The 21,890-nt window shown below is 32.4% G+C and overlaps 2 protein-coding genes across 2 annotated transcripts in view; both read right to left on the bottom strand.

Moving 5' to 3' along the window:
- The window catches only part of LOC126883646 (uncharacterized), a 207,260-nt gene that overhangs the window by 88,994 nt on the left and 96,376 nt on the right, over positions 1-21,890 (bottom strand). The gene's annotated exons all lie outside the window — the stretch shown is intronic.
- LOC126883886 (uncharacterized) overlaps positions 1-21,890 on the bottom strand; it is a 58,767-nt gene that overhangs the window by 13,345 nt on the left and 23,532 nt on the right. Inside the window, exons 2-5 of the mRNA XM_050649587.1 lie at positions 19,106-19,145; positions 13,630-13,812; positions 13,471-13,564; positions 4,970-5,209 (exon numbers count right to left, since the gene is read on the bottom strand). Of these exons, the coding sequence (XP_050505544.1) occupies positions 4,970-5,209; positions 13,471-13,564; positions 13,630-13,812; positions 19,106-19,145 (557 nt within the window). The remainder of the gene's footprint in view (positions 1-4,969; positions 5,210-13,470; positions 13,565-13,629; positions 13,813-19,105; positions 19,146-21,890) is intronic.

Here is a 21,890-nt window from a genome sequence, read left to right as displayed (position 1 = left end):
AAACAAGAATAAAAGATTTGAGGAAAAGAAAAGAGCAAAGAGAATATGAGGGAGAGAAAAGAAGAGAAAATAAAAGGGAGAATAAAAGAGAATAGAAAGAAAAGATAGAGAACATTAACAGGAAAAACGGAAAGTGAAAATATATGTTTAAAGAACGGTAAGAGTTAAAAATAAAATTAAATATATTAATTAATAAAATCCCAACAAAAAATGCAAATCTCATTTTTTAAAATTGCATTAATGAAGTTCCTTAATTATTATAAACAAATTAGTTGTGAATTAAAAAAACACATAGCTAACTTTGTCCTAAATTGACCTAGGCCAAATTGTTTTATTTGAAAATTCTTGTTCAAATACTACCGTTTCGAATGTATATTTTTTCTACAGACAATATTTTTAAAGTTATTCTAAATGTTGCTAAACAACAAAATTTCAAATGTTTGGCATTAGGATTTTTGACTATAATAGATAATTTTTTTTCTTTTTTTAATACATATTGATAGCATAATTATTTTACTTTCATTTAGCATTCGTAAAATTACCCTATCTTTATTATTTTCTGTCTTTTGTTATTGCAAAAAAAGAACTCTGGGATAAACAAATAGAATAACTTTTAAAATAATTAATGGATCGATCTCAAATTCTTAGAGTGTGTTAAGTACCTCAATACTCAACTTTGGGTGAAACACGAAAGTTCTAAGTTAGTTTTATTAAAAGTTATGAATAAATATCAATTTTCACTTATTTTTCAATTTGCAAAGTAACCAATTGACATTTTAAATTTCAAAAATCGGCATTTGGAAGCTTTTTCAATGTTCTAAAAAATCATATTTTGTAATTATTTGCCAACTATTTAGGTTTTTAATGGGGTGCAAAAAATTGAATAAATCTAATTTGTTTGCAATATATTGTTAATAATTAAAAAACGGCTCCGAACTCTAAGCAGGAAACAGGTAGGTTCTCATCCTATAGGTCTACAATACCTAAAAATGTTGTCAGCTACCAGTGTCCTTTTTTTTGAGGTGGGAATCTTAAGATCGTCTGGGAAGCTGTCCTAGGTGTGTTGGATTCAGTCCGTCCTATCTCTGCCTTGCCGGGCCGCCTACCGACTAAACCCACTCTCTCTTTCTCCAGCCAACGGGTCTGGAACCGCTCTTAGCGAGCATATCTGACCCGTCGACCTTACTGATAGCTTCCCTCCGGCACTCCAGGAACCAACCAAAGAATGCCAGTTGACAGTTACGAGCAAATCCAGTCATTCATGCTTTCATCTATGCACGATTTCTCATCCACCCATTCATTCTGATATTAAGATGGGGCAGTCTATGTAGGTCGGATGTAAAAGGTCCTTCCCCACCGACTGCCTCACAACGATAGAGACAAATATAACATAAAAGAAGAAAGAAGAATAAAAGAGATGAGAAAAAGAAAAGAGCAAAGAGAGTATGAGGGAGAGAAAAGAAGAGAACATAAAAGGAAGAGAAACAGTGAATAGAAAGAAAAGATAGAAAACATGAACAGGAAAAAGCGGAAAGTGAAAATATATGTTTAAAGAACGGTAAGAGTTAAAAATAAAATTAAATAGATTAATTAATAAAATCCGATAAAATAATAAATAAAGGATAAAATCAGCTAAAAAGTAAAATAGATAAAATAAAATAGGCAGTCAGCGTGGTAAGGGTGTATAGGGTGACTACCAACTCAGCTGACTACCAACCACAACACAAAACGGTTTTTTTGTAAATAAATAATATGGGTCATCCCGCCTGTAGTCGTCTCTCTTTTTCTTCTTTTTGCTTCATGGTTTTTGTGACAAAAGCAATGAACAAGTCGAAGTTCCTCTTGCTCCCGATAATTCTATCCCTGAGCTCTTGTGACTCACCTAGAGGAGACTCCAGATCCAGCTGCAGCTCAGTTCGCCCCCAAACGATATGCAGGGCACACGAATACGACATGCCGCGCGTCATCCATCACCCTCCACTCAGGACATATATCGTCCGCCGTTTTCCTTATACGGAAGGTGTAGTTCCTGAACGATCCATGCCCCGTCAAGAACTGTGTGAAGTAATAGTTGACGCGACGATGTCGGTACTCGTACCACCTCACTACATCTGGAATCAGGCATCTCGTCCAGGCAGCCTTTCCGACTTCAGTTACCCATTCCCTCTGCTACATCTCCAAGCTTATGTTTCTTTCTTGTGTCCCTGAACCAATTGCCCCGTTGCCCCTCTGATGCATTCGGACCCTTTCTCTGGCCAGGATGGGCACCGGCACAGACCCAGCCACCACTTGTAAGGCAATGATTAAACGGTTTTGTACGCACTACACACCCTGATCAGAAGTTTCCTCTGTGCTCTAAGAAGCATGTCTCTGTATTTGGCCATCTCTAGAACCTCGTGCCACACTGGGGCCCCGTATAGTAAAATGGGCATGATTGATTGCAATATTACAATTCGTTTTTGTAATCCCGGACCCCCTATATTTGGCATTCATTTGTTTAGTGTGGAGGTTCTTTTCTCCGCCTTCCGACATGCCTCTTGTATGTGTGGTCCGAATTTCATTTTGTCATCAAAAGTTATTCCTAAGTATTTAACTGTTTTGTGGGGTGTTATTACGGAGTCTTTGTACTCGAATAATATGTTTTCTCTATATCTCGGTCCCCTCAAGAAACACTTCCGTTTCCTCTACTGCTAGTTTTAGATCATTTTCTTCTATCCATTCCGCGGTTCTTTTTATTGCTAGGTTTACTTTTTTTATTATGCCCCAATCAATTTCGACTAGTAACGCCAGGTCGTCCGCGTATGCAATCGCCCTTACTCCTCTCTCCTTGTTTACTTTTAGTACCCCGTTATATAAGATATTCCATAGTGAGGGTCCCAGGACTGACCCCTGGGGTACTCCCGCGGTCATTTTCATCTTCTTTTTCTTGGATATGCATACGGTTCTTTCAGATAGGTAGTCTTTTATTATGTTGGACACATATTCCGGAGCACCACATTCAACTATTCTGTCTATAATGAGACCCCAGTTTGCCGAGTTAAAAGCGTTTTTAATGTCCAACAGAACAAGGACCACCCACTTTTTTGCTTACTCTAGTCGTGTCCCTTATCCAGGCCGCGGCATCGACTGCCGATCGGCCTTTTCTAAATCCATATTGCTGGTTTGATAGCACTCTCTCAGGAAGAGGCCTTCCAGCCTCTTCTTGATCAGCGCCTCATAGAACTTACCAAGGCAGTCTAGGACGCATATTGGCCGATAAGAGGATGCCAAATCGGGGGATTTCCCAGGTTTAGGAGCAGAACTAGGTTCGCTTCCTTTAGGTCTCATGGTAACTCTGGTTTCTGCAGAAAGTCGTTGCATATTCTTCTGATCAACCCTGGTTTCTCCGTTGCTACTATCTTGATTGCCTCTGGTGGCAGCCCGTCAGGGCCCGGAGCTTTCCCTGTCTTCATCTCTTGACCAGCGGTTTTATTTCCTCTTCTGTGAACTCCTCCACCATATTTGGAAAATTTGGAAAATTCTGGATGTCTTTGGTGGGGAAGAGGAGTTCAGCCGATTCCATCCAATTTATATGGGGCGATTATTTTCAAGGCCTTCATAGTTATGTTGTAGGCATCCCCCATACATCTTCGTCCAATGCTTTAATTAGGGCCTACCACTTTTCCTTTTTTTCCTGTTTAATTTTTTTATTTAATTCTTTCTTTAATTCCTTGTATATTCCTTTGAGCTCAAGGCTGCCCTGGCTTATCGTATAATTCCTGCGAGCTCTGAGGCATCTCTCCCGTAGACCTTCAATCTCATCCGTCCACCAATAGGGGGAATTTTTATCATTCTTTTTCTTCACGGAGGCCCACTTTGCTGCATCTTTTAGTGCCCTTCTCAGTTGGCCAATGTCAGAAATATCTTCCTCGTTGATCTTTCTTACCTCCAACAGGTACGTGGTTTTGTTAAAATAGATGTCAGTGTGTCCTATCGGCCGTCTTATTCCCCCCTTCACCTTAATTTCGTACCTAATGTATCTATGGTGGGTAAACAGCTGGTCGTCGAGGACATCCCAGCCGTGTATTCTGCCGGATAGCCCTTCACTTGCTAATATGTTACATCGATGTGTGTCTGGCTGGCCCCTCTCAAAAAGTTGGTTTGTTGTTGTTCAGAACTTGGAGGCCAGCCTGGGCTATCCATTCATTCCAGAGTTCCCCTTTTTTATCATTTATGGGGGAACCCCACAACCTTGACTTCACGTTGATGTCCCTGGCAACGATCACGTCTTTTTCGTTTGTAGTGGCACTCATTATTTCGTCTACGATGCTTTGGTATCTCTGCATAGGAATGTTCGGAGATACTTAGCATGCCAGAAGGCTGAAGTCCCTCAGTTTAATGAGGATATGATTTCCGCCCCTGACAATACCCCGCACTCCTAGATCCCTATTTCTAATGAGCACCGCCACATTTTTTTGTACCCATCCACCTTCCGAGGTTATCTTTTTGTTCGGTTTGGGGACGATGAGCAGGTCAGTTTCTAGCATACAGGCTTTTGCGTGGAAAAGGTCATGTGCCCTTCGAGCCCTGCCTACATTCACCTGCTATATCCGTATACCAGATTGATCCTTGAGGTCCGTTTGGTTCAGTTCCTGAGAGTCACCCCTACATCGGATTTTCCATTTTTAATAAATTTAAAAATATTAAAATTTGGTATAAATAAAATAAATAAATACAATAAATAGATAAAAAGTATAAATAGAATTGACTAATAAATAAATAAAAATATAGATAAAATAGTTAATAATATAAATAAATAAATAAGCTACCAGTGTCCTGAGAAAATCCTTATTTCCCTGGACTAGAATAGCTTCTAGTGGGAAAAAAAGATACAGGATAGTGATCCTGTTTACGTCAAATACTAGTTTACAATGACGCGAGCGTATTTTACATAGAATTCCCCGTGCTTAAAATTTTGTTTAAAAGTTACCTGTTGAAGTTGTTACATTAATTTGTTCGTTTACTTCTTGATTATGTACTTGTTTCTTTTCAGAAGTCATATAACTTTTTTCAGATGTTGAAATTTTGTCACTTTGGCAACCACTTGTGATTTTCATGGGCTTAAACAATGATGGATGTAAAAATTCACACTGAGTGAGTACCAATTGTACATTTTTAGCTTGTTCTGCTAAATTCATTTGCAACAAATTCGTTAATTCGAACGTAACATCTGAAAATAAATTGTGTATTAACAAAATAGAAGAAACGTGTTTGGAAGTTATGATTTTAGAATTATTTTTTTGTGGCGTATGTAACACAGATATTTTTTAGATGAGACTAACCAGATAACCAGTATTGAAATACATGTTTTTTTTTTGTTTTGATGTATCATTTTCCAATTGGGAAATTGATAAAAATTGTGAAAAATTCTGAAGTAAAAATTGTGTAACTGATCTTTAACCTATAAATTTCAGGTAACTCAGAAAACCCGAGTAATAGCCATCAATAAAGAATCAATAAAATGTAAACTGAAAGTTGTTGTAGTTAGTATTCGCAAAATTCATTTCCGACAGAGCACTTAAAATCTCGAAGATGGACGATAACTAAAGGAAAACAATCAATTTGTCATTTATGTTTTCGAAGCCGTCAAACGTTGATTATAAATTATTTACACGCATTTTTTGCCAAAGTAACCGTTAAGTTTTACAACTAAGACATCTTATGGGTTAAACACTACTTAAAATTATGGTTCATCTGTATGCATTCATTAAAATTTGACGCCAACTACTGATTTGTTTTTACCTTTTTTTCATCAACTAGAAACTATCAATAATTCATATATTTACATCTGCGATAATCATAATTTAATGTAAGGAACTCTTACAACGATTTCGTATTAAGAGGGTCGGTACGTATTTTCGGCTGCAATGCTATTCAAATGGGGATTCATTTTTTTCGAATCCTGAGAAAACTAATAAGTATTTTTGAAAAATTTAAACGCAGAATGAAAGATTACGTTATTAGCGAGGGCCGAAAGTCCCTGAGAACTTCTATAACGTTTATTTTAATAAGTTACAGGGGTGAAAAACTAAGAGAAAATTTAGTGTGATTTTTAATTTCAAATATCTCATTCAAAATAAACTTTTTATTTATTCTAAGGGACTTTCGGCCCTCGGAAATAATTTAGTCTTTCATTCTGCGTTTAAATTTTTCAAAAATATTTATTGGTTTTTTCAGGATTCGAAAAAAATAAACACAATGCCGTGGTAATATTTTCCAAATCTATCTTTGTCTTACAACGCACTCAGCCGAATATAATATTGTCAGCATATATTGTCAGTCAGACACTGACAATCAGTGACAATTTTAAATATTTGACATTGTATCGGGAATATTTTGAGGTATTGATTATATATTATTGATATATAGTGTATTTGATAAATAATTGATTTAAGACGTGAACTAATAAAAAGTTATTTATTGTGTATTATTTGTGGATGATCCAAGCAGAGAATACATCAGAATAATATTCTGTGATCCAAGTATTTTGTTGTTAAAGATGTTCAAAATTGTAAGCGTTCCATAACAATATATTATTAAAAAACCACTTTAACACTTTTCCTCTTTTCTCAATTGAGTATTAGTTTTTGTTGTACAAATAAGTTATTACAATCACTGAATACATAGTTAGTGAAAAAATTATCACATTTATTAACTGAATTAGTAATTTGCAATTATAAAAATAACAGTTATCCAAGAACATTCAAAACCCATCTCTTTAAACTAATGATGACATTTTCAAGTGAATGACATTCTAGTAATGTTTACATATCCATGCCAATGTGAATTTTACTACACGTAATTTGCCGTGTAAAGACAGAAAAAGTAGGGATACACGTAAAATATTTGCGAATTATGTACCCATAGCCTTAAGCTAGATAGGTACACTACAATTTATTTTACACTAACATATTAACAATTTTTAATTAAATATAAACTGCAAACTAAGTAGGTGAGTTTATTTTATAATAATAGTGTTTTGGAAATTGTCGGACTATTTTGCATAACAATGTACATTCTGTGCACAGAATAGATACTACATTATATTTATTTATTTTATCTACGACTGATACATAATATATGTATTATACTTGTGGTGTTTGCAATATAATGCCATATAATAATCCCTTAGGGATTAATAATGTGGGATTAATAGCTATTAATCCCTCTGGCACAACAATCACAAAATTCACCACGGAAACAAAATAATTAACCTCAAAAGTGTCACTGTCAAACGAATAGTATATTTGACAGTTTGTGTTGAGATGGACGAAAATGAAGAATCTTTTAATTGTACACCACCAGAAATTGTAGAACTAGCTACAGCAACAGCATCTACCTTAATACCTGAAACATCGAAATCCATTTATAATAAAACGTACGCAACCTTCAACGAATGGCGTGTTCGAAACAACGCGAAATCATTTTCCGAAAATGTTCTGCTGGCCTATTTCGCTGAATTAAGTGCAAAATATAAACCGTCTTCATTATGGTCATTCTATTCAATGAATAAATCTATGTTGAGAATAAACCATGACGTTGATCTGGACTACAGCAGATACTATCGCTAAAGAGATAAACAGTAATGTACAATCTTCTTGTTCTACAGCAATCGAGATCCCAAATATTTGTATTAGAAACTCTACTAAAGTTAATGATGATTCTCAACCAATTCAGTTTATTAATTGTACTATTACTAATTTTAATGTTTTTAACAAATAAAGTTGTTCATTAAAAATCTTAAATTAATTAATTTGTCGTAGATAAAGTAGAGTATACTACTCGCAATAATGGCTCTCATTCCCTCGGAATGTTACTCCCTCGCCGCTAACGCGGCTCGGTTCGTAAATATTCCTCGGGAATAATAGCCATCATTATTGACTCGTGGTATAATCTACTATAATTTTACAGTCGTTTAAACATTAAAAAATACTACGTTTAATACAGACGTTAAGTTAACAAAATGTGTGATTTGGCATTGGTTAGTTTATGTCATTACGTAAGATATAATAGGAAGAAATACTGAGAAACACTGAAATAATTTGTTGTCGAAATCATTGTTAATTACAATATAAACTGACCGCAAATATGTACACAAATTAATGACATAGTCAATGTTTTCCTTAAGTTGACGCTTTTAAAATTCGCCACCAGGCGTCGCCCACTTTGCAGTTCCTCACCAATTGAATAAGTAATGGAAATAAAGTACCTAGTTACTACACTGTCCAACTAGGGAGACGTTGAAAAAGAAGTAACAGAGGTCAAGTTTTGAGATGAGCAGATTGGCAGGATGCCTTAATAACACTATACGACGCACGTAACCGACACATTAACTGTGAAATGAAATCAAGAATCTATAAGGCCAGTATAATGCCAATAATGACGTACGAATCAGAAACAAGGCCCGACCCAGCCAAACCACAGCGAGAGTACTGGAAACAGCAGAAATGAGAATATTCAGAAGAATTACAGGATAACGAGTGACGAGATTAGAACACAATATAGGTACTCTACAGGGTACGAGTGGGAACAAAATAGAAAAAAGAATGGGACAATCACATCAGCAGAATGGCGGATACATGAGCGTTAAAATGCCTAGACCAGTGGCGTACTGAGCATGGTTCCGCGGGTTCCGGATCCCACAGGAGCCCTCCTTAACGCGCTTTTGCTTCGAAGAAGAAAGAAAATCAAAAAAAATCGGTCACTTATCTTAGCTCAAAAATTCAAAATGAGGTGATAGAATTGCTTGGAAACTCAGTTAAAAGTGAATTACTTCATAATATTAGTGCATATCCATTTTTTCGATAATATTATAGATGCAACTCATGACATTTCAAATACAAACCAACTTAGTTTTTCGATATGTAGAAATTGTGTATACCGAAGAAAATGTCATATATGTTGTAATTAACGAATCATTTTTAGGATTTGTTCCAACTGACCAAACTTCGTGTACACTTAGCAATAAAATTTTGGCCGAAATAACTAACTTAAATATTATATGCATGGACAAATTGCGGGGTCAGGGACATGATGGCCCAGCAAACATGAGTGGCGTTTATGATGGCGTTTAAGCCAAAATTTCGAAAATATATCAAAACGCTCCTCATGTTCACTGCGCTTCATATAGTCTTAACTTAGTTTTAAGTGATTCAGTCAAAAATATTTATTTAAAATTTACTCTGATCATTGATATGTGTTCAATATTTTTAAATGTTTATTCCACATTTTTTTGTTTTGCACCAGCTTTATGAATTTTATTTTGATAAAATTAAGTCGTTTTTGTTTTTTTTTAACAAACTATGTATTAACCTTATTTCTATAGTTTTTATAATCAACATTAAGTGTTAGCGAAAATTGCTTTATTAATTTCTTTTTAAGAAAATCTCGTCGCTTGATTAAAGATATCAACCCCACCCTTATCCAAGTTTTTATTTTTGTTTTTTTTTTATTTAAGTGTTGTATTTCCCTAGAGGTTGGTATGTACATAATTATTTAACTTATTTTTACATGTATCATATACAATTTAAGAATCTATTTTGTTCATATAAATATCATTTCAATGTTCATTTTTTAAAAGCTGTTTTAGTTTTACGATAAGAAGGGTATAGGAGCAAAATGTCGCCTGTCAAAATTTTCAATGTGTTTTAAATGTGTTCATTTTTTTTTCGAATCCTGAGAAAACTAATAAGTATTTGTGAAAAATTTAAACGCAGAATGAAAGATTACGCTATTACTGAGGGCCGAAAGTCCCTGAAACGTCTATAGTGTTTATTTTAATAAGTTACAGGAGTGAAAAAAAGAGAAAATTTAGTGTGACTTTTAATTTCAAATATCTCATTCAAAAGAAATTTTTAGTTATTTTAAGGAACTTTCGGACCTCGGTAATAATGCAGTCTTTCATTCTGCGTTTAAATTTAAAAAATAATATTTATTACTTTTCTCAGGATTCGAAAAAAATGAATACATTTAAAACACATTAAACATTTCGGCAGGCGACATTTTGCGCCTATGCCCTTAAGGTTTTTAATTATTATGACTGGAGATTTTTATATATAGAATATTTTTGAGTTTGATTATTTATAAAAACTGCTGGAGTAAAATGATCAGTCATATCTGTATGAGAACCGATAGGATTAATATTAATTTACTGTTTAAAAAGCTTGAGTTTTTTTAAATATATTATATAATATGACGATTTATATTTAATATGTATTAAAAACTTTTGATATACAAAGTATGCTTTAATTGGGCGGGCGGGCCCGCATCCCAACTGGAATCAGGGCACGCTGATCTATCGGTACGCCACTGACCTAGACTCGGCATACTCACCAAAAAAGCGTAACGCGGAAACAGCATGGAAACAGTCGATCGGTGGTCTATCTATCTCTTTTAACCAAACGATGCCGCGCATGTGACTGACAAAGATGGCTAGACCACTCAATCCTATGTCGGCGTTACACCTCGATGCATTGAGTGGCATATCCCTAGCCAAGCCTATCCTCTTTACATGTCTCTGTACATGAGTCGTTAAATGAGATAAATTGACAGTATTTCATGCCTACTACTAGTAAATGAACTTAATTTATCATTTGCTTGCTATTTTACTATTTACTCAGTAATACTCTGGGCAAATTAGAAAAAAACAAGGAAAAGTTATTTACCAGCAATTTTTATGCTTTAATCGAATCTTCTGATTGTATATATTACTAATATAGTTATGCAAAATCCGCAGATAGCGCGCTGTTCATCCAAAAACACCCAAATAAAAATTCACCACAATTCAAATCCGCAAAGATATTCTTTTCCCGATTTGCTTCGACGAAAATTTTCCTCGGAATCTGGGAAAATCCGGGGTTTCCCAACAAAATCTTTTATTTTCAACTAATATTTTAGGTACTTAAGTAATTATTGAACTATGTTGAACTTATTATGACAACAAAATTTTTAATTTGTTTAAACAAAGATTGTTTAAATAATTATACAGCTTTCAAATGAGAATATTTGTATTTTGATGTTAAAAGGTACAAGTGTGGTAAGTTTTGTAAAAAAAGTCTACAACTAAAAAAATATAGTTTGATTTTTTTACAAATAAATTGATTTATTATCAAAAAACTAAAGAATATTTGTCAGTTAGTAATGCATTATAGTTAGGTGGTTCTACTCGAGTTACTTGGGAATAAAAAAATTGCCCTATGGAAAACCGGAAATAGTTATTTTCCTAACAAGTGCAGAAAGTCATTTTTTTCCGCACGCGACTGCAGTTTGCCGAACTACGCGAAGCGGGAGTTCGGCAAGCAGTCGAGTGCGGAAAAGAGACTTTCTGCAAGAGTTAGGAACAATATTTTTAAGAGTCTTTAAAAAATTACCAAATCTTAATCAATTAATTTAATTAGGTAATATGAAAATACATACACAAATTAATTCTTTGACAAGGTTGTCAAAACCAAACTTTCAATATAATTAGTTAGCATGACGACGATCTTGGCTTCCATGACGATGATTCAAAACGACTGTTATTGTCTACCGATTTGACTTTCGAATATTATGTCAAAATAATTTTATTTCATCGAATTGTCGCGTTCATTTCATTAAAACAGGAACACAATAAGATATATTTGAAATAAATTAGTAAATAATATCTAAATATTAGTTTATTGCATGTATTATAATTACTTTAAGGCAATATTAACATATCTAAATTAACACGCGTGCGGAAAAGTAAAAACCGCGTGCGGAAAAGTAACATGCGTGCGGAAAAGTGAAACTTTCTAAACCAAAATGCGTGCGCGAAAGTAGACATTTTTGCACGCTCGTAGAAAAAATACATTTTTTTAACGTATACCGATTTTCAGATTTGAGATTCTATTTTCTTCAATCTAATTTTTGACTGGTTTTTGGTATTTTTGGTATTTTTCACGCGTAATACTGATAGTTTTTATTATAATATAATATAATATAATATAATATAATATAATATAATATAATATAATATAATATAATATAATATGGTATAAGTCTCTTGAAGACATGAAAATTTTTATGTAGAAAGAGGACTGAAATAAAAATGTAATGGTAATAAATGGTTCGGAAATTAGTTATTTGGTGAATTCTTACTTGGGTGAACTGAAAAGTCTCAGATACAGAATCCACCATTATAATAAAAATTAAATTATATATATATATATATATATATATATATATATATATATATATATATATATATATATATAATATAATTCACAAAGCGGAAATTAATATGCTACATGAACAGTATGCACATCAAAGTTCCAGTTGTAGCACTGGTGCATATGCTAGATTGCCGATACAGGAAAATGACGAAGAAGACTCAAATTAATCAATTAAGTTAAAATCTTAAACTTTTCTTGTTGGAAATTCTTTCTGATACATCCTTAATCTGCGACTTTTATAATTTATAAGACAGCAGACGACGAATATAGAAAACAAAAAGGACTCCAATATATGCAGTCACATTCCGTTTTCATTCGTCTATAGGAAAAGGACAGAAAGAAAAGAACAGAATGTGACTGCATATAGTGGAGTCCTCTTTGTTTTCTATATTAGTCGTCTGCTGTCTTATAAATTGTTAAAGTCACAGATTGTGACTACAATGTAACAGAAAGAATTTCCAACAAGAAAAGTTTCAAATTTAAATAATTATTTACCATTTTAATTTTTATTATATGGGTGGATTGTGTATCTGAGACTTTTCGGTTCATTTAAGAGATGTCGCTGAATTGCGTCCCAATGTTGATTTCAAATCATCTTTGAAATTTACCTTAAATAGATGAGCTGGCTCGTTTTCGCTTCAGAGGTGTGAGCGCTAGCTCTGCTGAGGAACCCTGTAAGGCAGAAACATCTCTCCAGGGATTGTGTATCCATCTGAATCGAAAGCAAGAAAAAACCATATTTTGCTCTTATCTGGGTGTTTTGGCGCAAAGTTAAAATCTTCGTTGTTATAGAGCAATAATTGGAAAAAATCGATTTCGGAGCGCTAATTTGTTTAAAAAAATAGCATATTATACATTATATTATATAGCAAATATACATATACAATCAGCGGATTCGATTCTAGCATGCTGATAAATAACTTTTCCCAAAAATGGCCTATTTTCCGATAATGTGACGAGAGAGTCTTACTGTACCTGCTTCTTTGATTTTCTTTGATAAGTTTTACTGTACATATTTTTGTATGAATATTAATAAACAGTACAGATATTACTGGTTTGGCTTTTAGTTTAGTGCTTTAGGGTTTAGATTTCCGTTAAAAATTTAGCTTTTGAAAAGGGTTCCGCAACCAAAAAAGTTTGAGAACCACTGATCTCACAAATATCTATGTTTTGATTTTATTTATTTGTAGGATTTATAGAAGTTACTTAAAAACTTTTAAAAATTTTGTTTATTACTTACCTAATAGGGTTTTATAATCTTCTTGAAGTTGTTGAAATTGATATCGCAAATCATCGCTCTCACAAACAGTATCACCCTCCTCGCCATTTTCAACCTTAAAATTTCTGTTAATAAGTATTTATATTGACTTCTACTAACTTCTACCGTAAAAATACTTACTTTTTCCAAAAAAGTATACAGTACAATTCGTTCATCTGTCGACCTAATCTTTTCTCTTATTGGTCCTTTATGGGAACATTTGTACAGGACCTTTCCAGAAATATTGGTTAAGTGTATACCGTTTTGATTACAGTCTTTGCTGAGTTTTTCCGCTGTTTCTGTGAGGTTATTATTTTTTAAGAACTAAAATTAATTTCGGTTTAGTCTCGATTGTCCACAGTGAATGTAATATATATCGGTTAAAACCTTACTCTTTAATATTATCGAAAAACTAAAAGCAAGCAGTCTTTGATTGTTAAAAAAATAACTCCTCTAAGGTTCATATAGAAACTATTTAAGAAATAACTGCAATGCATTTTATACTAGAAGTACCAATTATCACTGTAAAAGTACTAAGAAAGATCACTGAAGATACTTTTTGAAGAAATCATAGAATGTAATACCGATTCTATTTTTTGGCGAAATATGGGCTGGCATATAAAATATGTACCGGGTGTCCCAATAAGAATGGCTCTCGGCCATATCTTAGGAACCGTTTATAGTACAGCTTTGAGAAAAAATATTTATAACAAAAGTTGCCTCGAGAAAAGCCTGGAAATTATTTTCATAATTTTAGATCCACCGCTAGAGGGCGTAATTTTACAAAATTTACCTAATGAAAGGGCCCTGGAAATCCAATCATCGTATTCTTCATAAAATTCTGCGAAAATTTGATTTCACAAGTTTAGTCTACCTTTGCAAATAAGAGGTGGGGGTGAGTGGGAGCCTTCTTGTGAAAATATGTCTATAAGTCCGGTTCTGTTAAATCGAATTTTGCATACTTGGTCTTGTTGAAAATATTTTTCGTCAATGTGTCTTATTTTCGAAATAGCGTAGTAAGTAATATGCAAGCTAGGAGGCGGTTTTAATTATTTTCAGAAATCTAGTTTTCTTTGAAAAATATCAAACACAAGTATGCATTTTTAATCCTGCTTTACAAAATTAGACTAAATTAGCAACATAATACCGACAACCGCATGTCGATACCTTTTTTCTATCTCGAGATATCATAAGAAACGTGTAAATTTTAAACAACTGTTAATGTCACCGATAAACGTAGTTAAGGAGAAGTAGTGTGCTATGGAAAAAACAAAGAAACCTTTTCCAGATGTAAACGTATATAATTAATTAAAACAACAATAAGACAAACAACACTATAAAATATAACAAAAAAATAAAAGCAACTAGGTACTGACTTAGTGACGACCTAATTGTTCAAATTGTTGCCCATCAGTTTCAATGCAAGCATTTACTCTTTCAAGAGTAGATTGAACAGCAGTCTCAATTTCTCCTTTCGCAATGGTTTGAATGGCGTTTCGTATTCTCCAGATTCTAGATCATATTTTCTCGAGTTGTGGGCCTAGCGGCAAAAACAAGGTCCCGTCCCCATAAATAAAAGTCTAAAACCGTTAAATCTGTTGCTATTCAATCTAATCTTGAAAGAGTAAATGTTTGAATCGAAAATGATGGGCAACAATAAATTTGAACATTTAGGCAGTCACTAAGACTAAATAAGTAGTTGCTTTTGTTTCTTTGTTATATTTTATAGTATTGATTATCTTATTGTTGTTTTAATTAATTATATACGTTTACATCTTGAAAATGTTTATTTGTTTTTTCCATAGCACACTACTTTTTCTTAACCTCGTTTACCGGTGACAGTAACAGTTATGTTTAGAATTTACACATTTCTTATGATATCTCTAGATAGAAAAAAGGTATCGACATGCGGTTTTCGATATTATGTTGCTAATTTGGTCTTATTTTGTAATACATGATTAAAAATGCATAATTGTATTTAATATTTTCCAAAGAAAACTAGATTTCTGAAAATAATTAAATAACGCCTCCTAGCTTGCACATTACTTATTAGGATTTTTCGAAAATAAGATACTTACATTGACGAAAAAGAGCTGATTTCAACAAGACCAAGTATGCAAAATTCGATTTAGCAGGACCGGACTTACAGCCATTTTTCCATAAGAAGGTTGCCACTCACCCCCACCTGTTATTTGCAAAGGTAGACTTAAACTTGTGAAATCAAATATGCGCAGAATTTTATGAAGAACACGATGATTGAATCTACAGTGCCCTTTCATTAGGTACACTTTGTAACATTTTGATTTTTTAATTCTTGATATTCAATTACGCACTCTAGCGGTGAACCTACAATTATGAAAATAATTTCCAGGCTTTTCCCGAGGCAACTTTTGTTATAAATATTTTTTTCTCAAAGCTGTACTATAAACGGTTCCTGAGATATGGCCGAGAGCCATTCTTATTGGGAAACTCGGTACATTGGCTGACAGGACAGTCCTTAAAATACAGATTCCGGCTTGTTCAGAAAAATGTAAGCAGGTCATACTAATAAAAAGAAATTCTCCAGTACAACAAAAATTATATCTACTGAAATAATGACATGGCCCGAGGAAGCAAACTGAGCCTTCGTTCGGATTTCCTGGTGAAGCCTATTTTGGGGAACACGTTATAGGTTAGAAACATTAGAGTATCTTGGAATTTAAGAAATCTTACAGGTAGTGGATAGATCAAAAAAGAGAAATTGCACATAAGATTGGTTGATGACTTGAAAAGGCAAATCGATCACCGATGAATGAACTGAAGAAAAACTACAGGTACACCAATGTTGCTCATGAAAGGGAAGTCAATATTCAAGAATTCAAGAATCAATATCATGTCTGATATACAATACAATATACAGGGTGATTGATTAGTGTGAGGAAGCTCAGTAGATCTGTTATAGTAAAAATTACAAAAAAAAGTTATTGACAAAACTTGTAGGCAGCTTTAAACTACACATTTTAAAGTTAGTTACAATCTTACAGGGTGTTCCATAAGATGGTGGCAGACCAACCTTATGTATTTTTAAATGGAACACCCCGTATTTTATTTAAAATTTGAAATCTGCTTCACTTCCACATCACAACAATGTAAAGTTTTATTATGTTATACCGGGTATTTAAAAAGTTATAACCAATATTACCTGAAAATCGTATCAAGTTTAACTCCCTGTATAATTAAAAAGGAATACAGAAACATTGATCTATTGCCACTATAGTTTTTTAATAATTGTTAAAAATTATAAAACATATTCGTTTTCATAATATTCGTTAAATCAAATACAGGGTAAGTCAAAATGCAAGTACATTATTTTCTTGGTAATTTTAAATACAACACCCTGTATTTTATATCACTATCGAAAAGTACTAATATCGTACTTCAAATTTTATGAAGTACTCCCTATATCTAAAGTTATCAGTTTTCTAGATATTTTTATTTTTCCATTAAAGTATTAATTTGGTAGATATTTTAACGTTTACCAATAATTATTGTGAGTTGGCCATGATTGATTTGTCAGAAACTGACAGTTTGACATTACTGTTTATTAATTCAGTAACGAAATAACGACACAGAAAAGAAAACAATTTATTTCAAATAAAATTTATAAAAAATAACCGACGGAAAATAAAAAAAATAACGACAGAGAAAAATAAAAAACAACAGTAATTTTAACTTATCTTACTTAAGTAAGGTGTTCAAAATGACCTCCCAAAACATCTATGCATACTTGAAAGCGGTCATTGAAAGAGTTGCTTACATTACTAAGCATTTGTAAAGAAATATTTTGAAATGCAATTCGGATTCTATTTTTCATATCATCCCTTGTTGTTGGAGATATTTTATATACTTCGTTCTTAACGTAACCCCAAAAAAATGAGTCCATTTTATTGAAATCTGTGGACCTTGGGGGCCACCTTACCGGTTCATCCCTTCCGATCCATCTTTCACCAAACTGATCATTAAGTTCACCACGTACTAATTCGTTGTGGTGCGCAGGAGCATCGTCATGTAGAAACCACATTTGTTCACGTATATTAAGTGGAACCTCTTCTAATAATATCGGTAACTGATTTACGATAAAATCTAAATAAATCTCACCATTTAAGTTATCTTCAAAAAAATATGGTCCTACTACATGTTTACCGACGATACCTCCCCACACATTTAGAGACCATCTTGTTTGACTATGTGTTACTATGTGGTATGGATTACTTGTTGAATAGTAGTGAAAGTTATGCCTATTAACAGAACCGTTTCGATGAAATGTAGCTTCATCACCAAATAGGACATAATCAAAAAAATCTCTTTTATCATTAATTTTTTCTAATGCCCATTCACAAAATACTGTTCGTTTCTGAAAATCATCATTATTTAATTCTTGGTTCTTTTGAATATGATAAGGGTGCATCTTGTTTTTAGATAGAATGTTTTGAACAGAGTAGTAACTAAGTTCTTGGTCACTGGAAATACTCCTTATACTTGTGTGTGGGTTTTCTGTAACTGCCATCAACACACTCATTTCGTTTTCCTCTGTCATACTAGTTTTTGTTCGTTCATGTTTTTCATAATTCACTGAACCAGTGAGGTTAAATCGATCTTTCAATTTTTCAAATGTATCTTGTCTAGGTTGCCGCCTATCTGGAAACCGTTCTTGATAAATTCTAGCTGATAGTAATGAATTTTTATTGCATTCCCCCAAAATCCAGATCATATCTACCATTTCATCAGTAGTAAAATTCATTATTGCTAATTTAAATTGAATTATTTACTGAATTACTAAATAATAATTGTTGCTAATTTACGGTGTACCCCAATACTGAATTAATAAACAATAATATCAAACTATCAGTTTCTGACAAATTAATCATGGCCAACTCACAATAATTATTGGTAAACGTTAAACTATCTACCAAATTAATACTTTGATGGAAAAATAAAAATATCTAGAAAACTGATAACTTTAGGTATAGGGAGTACTTCATAAAATTTGAAGTACGATATTAGTACTTTTCGATAGTGATATAAAATACAGGATGTTCTATTTAAAATTACCAAGAAAATAATGTACTTTCATTTTGACTTACCCTGTATTTGATTTAACGAATATCATGAAAACGAATATGTTTTATAGTTTTTAACAATTATTAAAAAAATATGGTTGCAATAGATCAATGTTCCTATACTCCTTTTTAATTATACAGGGAGTTAAACTTGATACGATTTTCAGGTAATATTGGTTATAACTTTTTAAATACCCGGTATAACATAATATAATTTTACCTTGATGTGATGTGGAAGTGAAGTAGATTTCAAATTTAAAATAAAATACAGGGTGTTCCATTTAAAAATACATAAGTTTGGTCTGCCACCATCTTATGGAACACCCTGTAAGATTGTAACTAATTTTAAAATGTGTAGTTTAAAGCTGCCTACAATTTTTGTCAATAACTTTTTTTTGTAATTTTTACTATAACAGATCTACTGAGCTTCCTCACACTAATCAATCACCCTGTAGATACCTCTATCTGAAAATTATCATCAATACCATATTACCCAAGTAAAAATATGTTTTACTTACCAAAAATATAGTTTCTAATACATTCTGAAACTCCTCATTTCTAAAAATAAAAGTTATATTTATTTATTAAAAAAATATGGGTTATAAATATTTTAGTTATTACATAGTTTTCAAAAAACTATTTTTAATTCTATTTTTATATTTACGCCAGTCACTGGGAGCAAGAATAGGATATTACCTTCGAATTCTATCCTACTGCATGGATTTTAATGAAGTTTTGGGAATAGCATCCACTTATCTCCTAATTCAAAGTCTACCCTATGCCGATGTGCGCTTTTATCTTGGAGGGGTTCCCACCCCTTCTCAGAGGTGGAAATTTTTTTGATTAAAATCAGTGGCGACGCGTGACTTTTTCTAAAGTGTTACCAAACCAGATGTAAAAAAATCTTATTTAAAAAAAATTATTTTGAACCTCCCAAATATAAGTTTTTGTTTTCAATCCTGTGGGATAAAATTAAACAAATCACTATTCCCAAATTATATGTATGTAATTATGTATATGTAACAGGTATAACAATAAATAATAAACAAACTAAACATACACTGTGTGTCAGCCAAATGGAATAAATTCAATAGTTCAAATACTAATTGTTTTTTTCAAAAATGACTAAATCTGTCGATTAGTATTTCAAATGGAAATTTTTTTCATACAATAATAATGTATACAGGGTGTCCCAATTTAGATATATGGCGTCATCATTAATTTTCTTAAATGGCAATACTGTCATTTTGATAGCTATTTGGATAGGGTGTCTAAAGTTATACATAACTGCAAAATATAAAATTTTTATTCCTTACCATTTACAAGTCAATAAAAAATAACAAAGTCGTGTCTGTAATTTGGAATAAATTCAATAGTTTAAATACTAATTGTTTTTTTTTTTTGAAAAATGACTAAATCTGTCGATTAGTATTTCAAATGGAAATTTTTTTCATACAATAATAATGTATATAGGGTGTCCCAATTTAGAGATATGCCGTCATCATTGATTTTCTTAAATGGCAATACTGTCATTTTGATAGCTATTTTGATAGGGTGTGTAAAGTTATACATAACTACAAAATATGAAAATTTTTATTCCTTACCATTTACAAGATAATAAAAAATAACATTAAATCTCTAAATTGGGACACCCTGTATACATTATTATTGTATGTAAAAAATTTCGATTTCAAATACTAATCGACAGGTCTAAGCATTTTTCAAAAAAAAAACAATTATTATTTGAACTATTAAGTTTATTCCATATTACAGACATTATTTTTTATTATCTTGGAAATGTTAAAAAATAAAAATTTTATATTTTGCAGTTATGTATAGCTTTATACGCTCTATCTAAATAGCCATTAAAATAACAGTGTTGCCATTTAAGAAAATTAACGATGACGTCATATTTCTAAATTGGGACACCCTGTATACATTATTATTGTATGTAAAAAATTAAGATTTAAAATACTAATCGACACATCTGAGCATTTTTCAAAAAAACAATTAGTATTTGAACTATTTAATTTATTCCATTTGGCTGACACACGCTGTATTATTCTACCATAAAATTAACATAAAAAATGAACAAGTAGGAAAAAGAATAGATTTTGAAAACTATTGTTCATATTTTAATTCTTCCATTTTCAATAACATCATTTTTTTCTTCAAAATTCTATATAAAAAAAATATACAAGGAGAATAACTTTGCAAGTAGTTGATCAATTGCGCAATACGTAGCAACCTTGTAGCAACACTCTTCCATGTTTAAATGCACGCACACTGTAAAATCTGTAATAGGTACTAAACTAATGTTACCAATCCTCAAAATGGTGACAATACTGATATACACAGCGTGCCCGCGCGCCGTCTCTCGTCGCTCGAACAGAGCCGTCGCTCCTTCAAAATTTTCAGAAACGAGCTAGTCCCGAGCGATAGCGAGGTTTCTCCTGCGTTACCACTGCCAGTATTGGTAACAGCATGTAATAAAGTGCAATGGATTCATTTATCTCGCCAATATTTTCGTGCGTCTAGTTGGCTATTTACTGAATTAGGTACTATTAACAAATATTTCTGTTGGTAAAAAATATAAATGGAATTATTTCATAACAGTCATAAAATATTTATTGCAAGATTTTTAATTGTTACCAATGGTAACAGTGGTTACACGGACGCTTCGCCAGTGATTAAAATTACCACAAAAGTGGCTAGAAAACCTAATTCTAAGTAAAAACTTTTCGATAATTATTTTTTGAAAACTCAATACTTTTTGAGTTATTCGTGGTTAAAAATTGGCCATATTCATTGAAACATAATACCTTTTCGAACGGTTTTTTGCGAATAACTTAAAAACTGTGCATCTAACTAAAAAAAATATAATAAAACATTTTTGTAGCTTATAAAAACACAATGAGATTCGTTTCTTCATAAATCTTCTAGTTATAATATAAAAAGAGATATGGTAGGTGAAAAGAATTTTTTTTGGTTCATCCTCAAATTGGTGTATTCAACTTGAAATAACAGAGAAACGGTCAATTTCAGGTGTATAATGCTCTTAATATCTTTTGTAGTTCTTGAAAAGACCTTTAAATGAGCAATATTAAAGGTCAATTACGTTCAAAATAAGCGAGATATGATGCAAAATATTTGATGACTAATTTATTTAAAAAAAATGAGAAGTATATTTAACCCCCATCCACTAGAATTTAAATGCATCGTTTTTCTTCTGCAATACCTTTTATTATAGTGTTATTTCTATGTTCAAAAAGTTGGACAGGTATAAAATGAATGGTTTTAAAA

This window comes from Diabrotica virgifera, chromosome 4 (assembly GCF_917563875.1).
Source record: "Diabrotica virgifera virgifera chromosome 4, PGI_DIABVI_V3a".
NCBI lineage: Eukaryota > Metazoa > Arthropoda > Insecta > Coleoptera > Chrysomelidae > Diabrotica > Diabrotica virgifera.
Note: the sequence above shows the minus strand (reverse complement) of the source record. Positions and strands in the feature narration are given on the sequence as shown.